Source organism: Cryptococcus neoformans (assembly GCF_000091045.1).
Source record: "Cryptococcus neoformans var. neoformans JEC21 chromosome 5 sequence".
In the NCBI taxonomy this organism is placed as follows: Eukaryota; Fungi; Basidiomycota; class Tremellomycetes; order Tremellales; family Cryptococcaceae; genus Cryptococcus; species Cryptococcus deneoformans.
In genome coordinates this window covers 444,937-455,484 of record NC_006687.1, presented here as the reverse complement: position 1 = coordinate 455,484, position 10,548 = coordinate 444,937, and the positions used below count along the sequence as shown (strand labels likewise).

The 10,548-nt window shown below is 49.4% G+C and overlaps 2 protein-coding genes across 2 annotated transcripts; one reads left to right on the top strand and one right to left on the bottom strand.

The window, feature by feature from the left end:
- Positions 1 to 353: 353 nt before the first annotated feature.
- On the bottom strand, positions 354 to 4,996 carry CNE01630 (hypothetical protein). The gene is made up of 9 exons (XM_570782.1): positions 4,348 to 4,996; positions 3,717 to 4,259; positions 3,351 to 3,667; positions 3,045 to 3,294; positions 2,961 to 2,981; positions 2,791 to 2,913; positions 2,635 to 2,742; positions 2,515 to 2,585; positions 354 to 2,463 (listed from the first exon to the last, which is right to left on the bottom strand). The coding sequence occupies exons 2-9, from the start codon at positions 4,131 to 4,133 to the stop codon at positions 474 to 476; spliced, it is 3,297 nt and encodes a 1,098-aa protein (XP_570782.1). The 5' UTR covers positions 4,134 to 4,259; positions 4,348 to 4,996; the 3' UTR covers positions 354 to 473.
- Positions 4,997 to 5,243: 247 nt separating this feature from the next.
- CNE01620 (expressed protein) lies at positions 5,244 to 10,429 on the top strand. Its single transcript, XM_024657192.1, has 4 exons — positions 5,244 to 5,959; positions 6,021 to 8,467; positions 8,518 to 9,437; positions 9,492 to 10,429. Exons 1-4 carry the CDS (start codon positions 5,601 to 5,603, stop codon positions 10,278 to 10,280), a joined length of 4,515 nt encoding a protein of 1,504 aa, XP_024512841.1. The 5' UTR covers positions 5,244 to 5,600; the 3' UTR covers positions 10,281 to 10,429.
- Positions 10,430 to 10,548: the final 119 nt, after the last annotated feature.

Below are 10,548 nucleotides of genomic sequence, written 5' to 3'. Positions count from 1 at the left end.
CACCTCTGTCCTGTCTGCTACCTTCAATCTGTCTGACTCCAAACTTAGCTCCGATGACTTGCAGGCTGCTATTCTCAAGTTTGATACCGATGGGATCAGTGGGAGCAAAGGCACAGGGATTCGAAGAGAGGCGGTTTGTGACACCGACGCGTGGCAGTCGTCATGCACTTTAGGCATCTCACAGCATTTGGTGTCCATACTAGCCTCGCAGCTTAAAAGCCGCCCATATCCCCTACGCTCTATCGACACACAGTGCTCTTACTGCTTGCTCTTTTTTTGTGAAGCAATCAATGACAATTAAATTATCAGAAACGGACTTTTGAAATTAGTCATGCATTCTCGTCAATATCGTTAAAATTATTAACAAAGATAGGTTATCATTGTAATAGCAGGAAAATCGGGCATGTTTATCGTCAATCGTCGGAATAACAATGCAGTTCGTAATAGTTAGAGCAGTCTTCTTGAGACATCTCTTAAAGCCCCCATACAACTGGTTCGGATTCCTCCAATTCTAATCTTGGGGCAGTGCCTTTCCCTTCCGCCATACCGACAGCCCCCCTCTGCTCATCTGAATCGCTCCTGTTGCCAGTATTAAAAGTTGAAGATGAGATGACTCGTGACTGTAAAGCAGGCGCTGATGATGGCTTTGTCCTCTTGAGATGTCGACCAATCCAACCTGACTCAGTGTGGTGCCTCGCATCGTCTGGCCTTGTTATCTGAACCTTTCTTCCCAGAGCATCGGATGAACTGCCTTCATTGCTAACTCTAAGGCTGGAACGGTGTGGAGCTGACGACGGCAAGCTTATTAACGGTGACACAGGTCCAGCGGCTCCAATCCTGTCTTTCCCCCATTCCTGAGCCAAGGATTTCAAACGGGGAAAGGTTTTCAAGCCTCTAAGAGCCCTCTTGGTACTCTCAATTGACCTTTTCCCTCCGAATAATCTCCTTTCTTTGAGATCTCTGCGATTCGACTTGTTGAGGCTTCCAGAGGAACCGCGGGAGGAGGTGTCGGAGTCAGGACCATATGGTCTCCTCAGAGACGAGGATACCAAGGTGGACGGTTTACGCCGCAGGCCTGTAAAGCTACGAAAGAAGTAGGGTGCTCCTGGACCGCCGTTGGGCGCAGTTGGAATATCTTCCTTGTTCGAGACCAGCTCCTCCCACTCTTCATCTTCCAAGCGAGTTATCGTGCCATGTAACTCAACACTGAGGCGAGCAAGTGGGATAGAAACCTCGCTTTCTCTGCGCAAATGACGTCTAACGAGCCGTGGAGATGCATGACCTACACAGAGGGAAGGGACAGAAATGACATCTGATACAGAAAGACCCGACAAGGGAAGATCCGTTGGAAGATTAAGGGTTTCAAATACAGCAATGGAAAGAGGATGTGGATTTGCCATTGTTTGGGAAGGAAGAGGGTCAGGAATGGAAACTGGCTGAGCCGGGACGGGAGGGGGAATAAGACTGGTAGGTACAGGAGGAGGTGGAACCAAAGGTATGAGCTCCTCATTGGATGAAGTGAGAGAAGGGAGCGACCTGAAGGGTGAGAGAGGTTTCTCCGTGATATCCGTACCATTGAAATCATCCTGAAATACAGTCGCGGACTCCATATCAGTAGACAAGTCCTCAAGTTGTTTCACTTGAGCGTCTCTTGCCCCTTTAGACATTACCTCCGTGTCTCTGGCCATCGGGGTTTTGTCCTCTGTCGCAATCGTGATTTCGATCCCCTGGGACTCAAGTTGCTTGAGAGTAAGTTCCATGAAGGGTGTCTTCACTTCATTTTGCCTGTCTTCTTCGTTAGTCTGGAGTTGTCCGGACAGAATAGGGTTGAAGAGACCTTCGGCTGCAGGCGTAGGTACGCCAAAAGTAGCGGCAGGCGAGGACGTGGCGGCATCAAACTCGGAAGCTGTGGAGGGTAAAGACAACTTGGGGGCGACCGGGGTGTTTTCCGGTGAATCCGTTGGGGGCACAAGAAGAGAACTCGACTTAGAAGGGTCGGGACAGTCAACTTGGGCGGATAAGCACCCTGACACTGCCGGAGTGAGGTTTTGATCAGAAGCGTTTTCCTCATGATCAACTGGCTGTTCAGTCAATCTGTCTACTTTGTCCTGTGCTTCTCCCCCCAGCTCAGTAACAGATTCTTCGATAAAGCTTTCTACCCCACTCTCCATCTCGCTCTCCTCTTCACCATCCCATATAGTCCCCCAATCTTTCGACCAGGTGAATCCCTCCAACTCTTTTTGATATCTTACGAGTTCGAGTTTGTATAGCGCGTCGTCGTTCATGGGGGTACGCTTCCCACCACCGACCTCGTAGTCCCGCAAGTCATGAGTGGACATATCGACAGAGGGATCTTCTTGGAGGCAAAGTTTAGGAAAGTATCGAGTATTGTATTCTGCGGTGGGGTGGATGTGAAGACCGTGCGGATCTTGGTATTCACCACGTTGAACTGTACCCCAGTCGCTGATATACGTTATTATACTGTAAGTGCGTAGAGATGGGAAAAGGACATACATCATTGAGAAGTATTCATGTTGCTTCACGCAAGGTTCTGTGATCCTCCTCATGGGATCCTTCTGTAAAAGCTACATTGATTGTCAGCTCCTTGCTGCCTAGAGAAAACAGGGCACTCACAGCGTCAATGAATTTATATGTCGTCTGATCAGGGGCATACCTAGCCAGCTTGGGATCTTTGAAATAATCGTCCCATGGGTCATATAATATCTTGTTCCATAAGACCATCTGCCCTTCTTTGTTAGCACGCTCCATCAAAGGGAAGTAAGTGCGTACAGGGGGGTCTTCGTCTCCTTTCCGGAATGGAACCCGTCCCATGAGCCCTTCAAAGACGATACAACCCAACGCCCACCAGTCTACGGCATACGAATAATCGCCACGTTTGACGACTTCAGGAGACTAAATGATGTTAGAAAACAAGTCGCTTATCGAGTATACAAGCTCACCAAGTATTCTGACGTACCAACCTGTGATCAAGTGCGACGGTCAACAGATAATTATGCCATTTAAATACGGGACCTTGGACTTACAAAACTGTAAGCTTTGTCAATAACCAGTTTTTTTCCTCCACCGGGCTGTGATCTGTAACTTCCAGCACCCTTGCCGGCCCAAGCAGGTAATTCTGCTTGTCCGGGATATGTCACAGCGTGAATGGGTTTTGGGTCTCCCCTGTAATCAAACTCCTTGCTGAGACCAAAGTCTGCCAAGACAGCATGGCCTTTGGCATTAAGAAGGATGTTCTCAGGCTTAAGATCGCGGACGATAATACCATGACGGTGTCTATGCAAGTAAATGAGCAAAAAAGGCAAGGGCATTGAAGGTCACCAAGGGCGTACAAATCTTCCAATCCTTGTGTGATGTCTGATGCGTAGAATCGTGTTCTGTGATCCCCCAAGATACCATAGATCTCCATTTGTGTCGCGAGATCTCCTCCTGGGTAGAATTCCATTACAAAGTAGAAGTTTTCTTGGTCTGTGAAAGAGAAATGAAGTTTTGAGACGAAACGATTATGTGGTTCTTGTATAGCGATACGACGGAGGATAGAGACTTCAGTCATGGTATGGTCAAACTCGTCATGAGTAAATACAGAGCGCTTTGATATAGCTTTCATAGCATGGATGGTATGGGTCTGAGCGTGCTTGACAAGCAGCACCTAACAAAGAAAGTCAGTAGCGAATCGGCACTTTTGAAAGCGTGCTTACTCTACCAGCACAACCTTTGCCCAGCACGCGGATCAGCTGGAAATCCTCCAATTTCGCCACATAATGGTTGATTTTCGTAGATGCCTCTGATGTGCTTGCCTGGAGTTTTGGTATTGTTGGGTGGTCTTGGGTCCTGTATGTTTCTTCAGCTTTGTGGATGCTTGATGGTTTCTTGATGTCATCGGAAGCTTTTTCAGTCGGGCAGGCCTCTTCTGCAAGGCCGGCGGCAGTTTCATTCTGCGCGTCAACAGAAGCAACGTCGACAAGCGTCATTTTTGAGACAGCAGCTGACTGTTGAAAGGATGGAGGATGGTGATAAGAAACTGCGTAATTATGAGATGATGAATGATCAGCAGCGGAATGGAAGCTGGATACGAATAGTGTGGGAATTTTGGCGCGATAAATGGCAGTTGTCATGTCCTTTGATGCGATTATGTATGTGGTATTACGAACGGGGAACGTGCACAAGGTTTCTTCTCGAGAGTTACTAGGAGGACAGAGGAGCAAATAGCGTCTGATAAATACGATATTCACTGTGGGCACCTGTGGAGGACACACATCAGTACATAATATGGCTATCATATGAGATACCTGGCCGACTCCTATATGAGCGAAGAAAAATAAGGCTCACCTGGTCCCCTAATACTCAAAATACTCAGCTGGAACCAACGAGATCGACGAATTCCCTTCCCGTTATGCTCTTCCGCGAAAGGTCTAGCGACCGTAGCCCTTCAGGAATGACGTCGCTTCTTGCGAAAGAGAGATTGGCGCTCCGAGAAAAAAGTTCCTCCTTTGATAGTGGTGGGAGGTCGTCCAGTGAAAAATGGGTCGATTTGTCCTACCTTTATTCAATAGCTCTACACTAAATGTAGTCAATCGATCCGCGTGAACAGAAAAGGAATTTAAAGCGGTTTTAGGGAGAGAGGGGCGAGCGGCTGAGAGCCGTTGGAGTAGCGACAGAGGAAGCTGATGGAAAACGGAGGAAGATTGAGATGTGGTAGTATATCCGAGGGAATGGCACCATGGGAAACGAATGGAAGGTGATATCAGTGGAGTAGGGTGTGCTTTGGCCGCTCGTTGTGCGGTGTGCGCGGTCAGTGTACACGATGCGCAAGAAGAAGCGGCTGGCGGATATGGATGGCGCGTCACTGGCCACCAGTCGGCACCTAACAGCCAGCGGACGCCAGTGGGCGGATGCCATGTCCCACCCCTCGTTATCTCAGCCTCCTGTCATTTGTGGGCAGGTATACCGCAGTTTTACCATCACCATCATCAGGGTCTGGACCATGGTTTTGGTGCTTTGGCCAAGTAGGCGGAGGGCCGTGCGTTGCGTGTGACAGAGTCCGAGTGTAGCGCGTTGTGCCAGACCGGAACACCAGATCAAGCAAAAACAAAAACGCGACGCGTCGCGTCAACAAATGCTATATAAAAAGCCACGTCAGAATGAAGTTCGCTCCTCGTCGCGAATTCGGCGTATCCGAGCGCGACAACTGATTGCTTGATGGTAGTTGCTCAAAGGTGTTTCCGTTTGTTGCGTCTTCTTTGTTAGGAATAGACTTTGCAATCCAAACAAGCAAGCAGAGGTATTAGCCTTCTCGCTAGCCCCTTCCCGGCCATTACAAAAGCGCCATTTTCCCCACCGCCTCCTTCCCTCTTCCCACTACGCGTACATACTGAGTTACTCTTTTGTCGCGTGTACGCCGACAGGCGCTCTATTCCTCCTTCAGTTACGACTACGACATTTGACGACTCCATCAAGCCGATATTGTACAATATTGTACACTCTAGACGCGCCGCGTCTCTCTATCTTCCTACGTGCTTGCCTGGCGATCCGTTGATCACCTGTCTACCCTGATCCTCGCCTGATTCCCACTTTGAAGAATAATGACGACCCTTACCTCCCAGCCACAGGCAGTCGGGTCCCAGCTGCACCAATCGCTCTCTGCTACGCACGATTATGAGTATGACCCTCCAGAGTCACCACTCTCTTCCTCTTCCTTTATACAAGGAGACGCAGAGATGGATCAGGATCACGCAAACTTTTATTATCAGCAACAACAGCAAGCTATACTCTACCAGCAACATCATCAAGAAAACGGACTCGAACCTGGTGCAGCACGAATGGCAGCAAGGCACGCAAGGCTGGGCGCAGATGGTGACAGTGATGACGGGTTCAGCGATGAAGAGAGTGACTCGGACAGCATGCCTGATGAAAGTATCGACTTTAGTCTGACCTATGCTCTGTAAGTATAAAGGAGGTGGACCGAATCAATCTTAGCCCAATGCTAACGCTGGCCATTCAAGGCATACATTCTTGGCAACTGTGGAAGGGCAAGCTTCCGTCGTCAAAGGCGACTCTCTTGTCCTCCTCGACGACGCGAACTCGTACTGGTGGCTCGTGCGCGTCCTTAAAACAGAAGACGTAGGTTATATTCCCGCGGAGAATATCGAGACCCCCTACGAGCGTCTAGCGAGGCTCAACAAGCACCGTAATATCGATCTCGCTGCTGCAACATTGACAGAGAAGCAGCTCGGCGAAATGCAGTCTAGAGAAAAGCTCAAAGGCGCAATCGCTGCGAAGGGGAGAAGCGCGAGACAAGGCTCCAGCGAAGGGTCAGAAGAAAGCGGCGCTAGAAGAGTTGTGTTTGCTCCGCCGACATATGTTGACCATCCTGGTGTTACCTGGAGCTCAGATGAAGAATCCAGTGAAGGAGAGCATGAGCCTGACGAGGCTGAGGGACAAGAAGACGGACATGAGGATCAGATTGAAGATGAGAAATTTGCTCAAGAAGTCATGGACGTGGATCAGAGTATGGATGAGATGGAACCAGACGATGGCATCGAGTGGGCGGATGATGCGGCCGAAAGAGAAAGACAGAAAGCTTTGGACCAACGCGTTCAAGCACAAGTCCAACAAAATAGTGTACAACCAAAGTCCAACAATCCTTTTGCGCCTCCACAAGTAAAATCAAACACGCCTGCCGATACGGTCTCGATTGACCGCCCAGGAGATTCGACCACCTCTCTCGTAACTTCTAATGGCAATCCTACCCTCGACCCTGCAGTTGCTGCTTCTGACACTAGGAGGGTTACTGCTACTCCTGCAGTCGCAAACAGTCCACTTCTACCTTCCGCTGTGGTTCAACAGAGCCAGCGTAAAGTCAGTAACCAATCGACGTCTTCCGTCTATTCTGCAATCTCTGCAAGCTCATCTGTGAGAAGTAGTACGCCAAATTCTATTACGAGCCCTGAAGATAACATGAAAAAGTCCAAGAAGGCGCGGAAGGGTAAAGACGAAGAAGGCGGCGAGAAGAAGAAAAAGGGCCTGCTTGGCGGACTGTTCTCTCGGAATAAGAGCAATAAGCCCAAGGGAATTTCCAGCGGTGACACCAGAAGCTCCGAGGAGAGCACCGTGGAAGAATTCTCCCAAGGAATTGTCTATGGACGAGATACCTCAACCGGTAGTCTTACACCACAACAGCAAGCTGAACATCCACAATCAGGTGTTTCAACTCATTCACTCAAACTTCAGCAGCAAGATCAAGCCCGTATGCAATCCTACACCAACAAGTACCTCCGTTCACCTTCATCTGGCCTTCATTCTCCTTCCAATGCTGAAGCTGCTGCTGCTGTCGCTCAATCAGCAGCTGCCATGCGCCTGACAGCAAGTATGAACGGCACCGCCAATGGCCGATCAGCTAGGCCAAGCAGCATCATTGTGTCACCCAACCCTGACGGGCCGCCCTTGTTGAATGTCATTAGAATCTTCGCAGGAACTAGAGTTCAGAGTGAGGCATCGTTCAAAACAGCCCTGGTTAATGAGACGACAAGTGCTGGTGACCTTATTCGGCAGGCAGTGCAGAGATTCCATCTGATATCTCCAGCCGGCGAAGATCCTGTCAAAAATTACTTCATCACCGTCAAGGACTTTGACGGCTCTGAGCTGGAGCTCTCCCCGACTGAAAAGCCTCTTGTCCAGTTCCAGAATGCTGTAGCTCGATGGACATCCGGGGAAACAGAGGCGGACGAGCTCGGTAAAATTCTTCACGAGCGGTTAGGTGCTATCACTCCTACCGTAAACAGAGAGAGTGTGAGCAGCATCTCGAGTGTACTCAGTCTTTCAAATCATCCTGCCATCAAAAAGCTAGGCATGGATTGGGAGGATGACTCTGCCGTTAAACTATACCTTAACAGGCGAGTGCCAGGTGGGCAGGAGGAAACTCAACAAGAAATGAGAGGACTAGTAGAAGCGAGCCAGAAGGGGGTGTCAGAGGCGCAAAGCGAGTTCTCAAGTTACAGCACAGGCTTATCGACCGTGCATGAAAGCCCAGATGCGCCGGGCGGAGTTCTGTTTCCTGCAATGTCCCAGAATGAAAGTAAGAACCCCCATCTCACGATATCCACCTCCTATCAGGGTCCTGCAGAAAGATATCTATCCCCATCGGCGAAATTCACACTTCAGCTTCTCCTTCACCCGTCTGACCTACCTGATGGGGTCGCATTTGACCCATCATCTGAGTCACTGGTTCCCCGTCCTCATATGCCATCCCCGTCTGTTGAAGAGCCTCGGATGAAACTTTTCACGGTCCCACGTAACGCGAATGTAGTGGATGTTATCGAACAAGGATTAGAAAGGTTTGGCGTCCAAGAAGGTGTAGTGGATGGTGGCGATGAGGTTGAGGACAAAGTTGGGAAAAGAAGGAGTATGACTAGGGTTAGATATTGTCTGGGTGTCATTATCGACGGGAAAGGTATGATCATTATTTTCTGTATATGCCTGTAGCGCTGACAGAGCGTGAAGAGAGACAGCTTCCAACTTCATCCAAGATATTGGAGGCTTATCCCTCCCCTCCGATGTTCAAGCCTATGGAGAAAAGCACGCCCGAAAGCCGACGACGTTCTAGAGATCTCAGTTCACATCTGGGGTCCATGGGAGATATTAGAGAGAGCGACCCTATTTTCGTGCTTCGTAAGGTTGGGCCTCGTGGGCTTGCGGGCGCAATGATCGATGGTCTGAAGGCACCTGCGTTGGCTACACCGTTGACGAGTGCGACGCTCTCCACTACCTCTTCTGGTCCACGCTCCCCCGCTGAGATTATCGCGGCCCAACGTGCAGCTTCTCGTTCTCGTCAACTCTCCATCTTGTCGAAGACCAATAAATCTGAAGGCGTGGATGTCGTACTTCCATCTTCTCAGGGGACTTTCCGCTCCACGAAGCAGGTAGATGAAAAAGGAAGCCGTGTTATGAGATATAGCTATATCGACGAGGGCGGAGAGATGTATGATATCTCAGAGCTTTTGGAGCAGGAGTGGGGCAAAGGCAAGGTAAAGGCGATTGAAGAAGAGGGAGAAAAGGAAGAGTTCGGCATGAGCTTGGTGGGAAATGGAAAGAATGGGCCGCCGGGATTGTTGAGACAAATGACAGATACATCGAATTATTACACAGCACCAAGTACGCCCCAACCTGGTGCCGATCTTGACATCGACGAGGTCGAAATTTTAGATGACTCGCGACCCCGCTCCCTGGAAAGGAGCGAAGAAGATCTTTTGCAGACTGCTGTCCAGCGGGCTAGTCAAGATGGTCAGTCTGCTGGACTGGAAGAAGCGTTGAAAAGGGTGTTAAGTCGAGTGAAAGAAGGTTCTAGTAAGGGCAGTACAGGTCCAGAGGATGTTGTCCGATCCCAAAATGGCACGCCAAATGGAAGAGTGACGCCGCAGCAGGTCAGTTCTATGAAAAGCTTAAATATTATGGAACGAATGCTGAGGAAAACTTAGACCATGGTGGTTGACCCACAGGCTACTCCACGCGCATCAGGCCATCAGTATCAACAGAACAGCCACGCCCTTGATCAATCTCGTTCTAATTCTCGTCAAACAAACCGCGAATATGACGACACGGCGACGAGCGTCAACCGCATCATTTCTCGGCACCGACAACATCCCTCTATTGCTTCCATCATGTCAGATATTGAATCGAACAGCGGATCACTCCGTTCTCGCGAGTATTCTGCTGAGCCTCGAAGCATTAGTGATGTGGATGAGAACACCGACACCGATCTTGAAGGATCAGGTTCGGGCTATGAGGCGAACTTCAATGACCGCAGTTCCACACCCGCTACAGCTACGTCGTCTACGCATCCCACTCCGCCATTCAGTGGAGGAGCTTTTGTGTACACCCGTGCTGTGAATACTTCTTCCCCGTCGCTCCGACTGCCCATCAGCTACCAAGATGACTTTGGAATGAAGGATATGATGGCAGTCATCAAGACAAGGGCAAGAGAGTATCGCCGTCCTCTTGTCAAACCCAAATCAAAGGAAACTCGGATGCGTAGTAGTTTGTCAAGCAAGGCTTCGTCACGGTCGGATGAACGACCAGGGGCTAACTGGCAAGACGATGAATTGGTGGACGAAGTGGATAGACATTTCATTGGAGAGAAAATTGATTGGGATGAGGTCCATCCGGAAATCAGGGGGTGTTTCCAAGGCGTGCAAGAACGATTGGACAAGTTTGACAGGGAGTTGGATGAGCTGTTGGCCGAGGTCGGTGCTTTAGGAGCATTATGAAAATGTACATGACGGTAGTTTTCTCTTGAACGAAAGGGCAATGTCAGTATAGTGGTTACGATAATAGTATGGTATTGTAAACGTGTGATAGGTTTCTCTGGCAGCTTAGTACTCATATTTTATGATGTGATTCAACACGAGATAATGACTGTATCGTTGCATCGTTTGTATTGCACAACCAAAAGCAACAAAGGGAAGGAAGAACACTTGAATCAGAAAAGGTCGAGTCATGATACGATGAATGAAGCGGCTTGAATTCTCTTCGAAG

Excerpts from the sequence above, each read along its gene's own strand:
- CNE01630 (XM_570782.1), bottom strand. The coding sequence starts at position 4,133 with ATGACAACTGCCATTTATCGCGCCAAAATTCCCACACTATTCGTATCC. Across the intron at positions 3,668-3,716 it reads GCAAAGGTTGTGCTGGTAGA|GTGCTGCTTGTCAAGCACGC; the intron begins GTAAGCACGCTT and ends TTTCTTTGTTAG. Across the intron at positions 2,743-2,790 it reads AAGGAGACGAAGACCCCCCT|ATGGTCTTATGGAACAAGAT; the intron begins GTACGCACTTAC and ends AAAGAAGGGCAG.
- CNE01620 (XM_024657192.1), top strand. The coding sequence starts at position 5,601 with ATGACGACCCTTACCTCCCAGCCACAGGCAGTCGGGTCCCAGCTGCAC. Across the intron at positions 5,960-6,020 it reads TTTAGTCTGACCTATGCTCT|GCATACATTCTTGGCAACTG; the intron begins GTAAGTATAAAG and ends TGGCCATTCAAG. Across the intron at positions 8,468-8,517 it reads TGTCATTATCGACGGGAAAG|AGAGACAGCTTCCAACTTCA; the intron begins GTATGATCATTA and ends CAGAGCGTGAAG.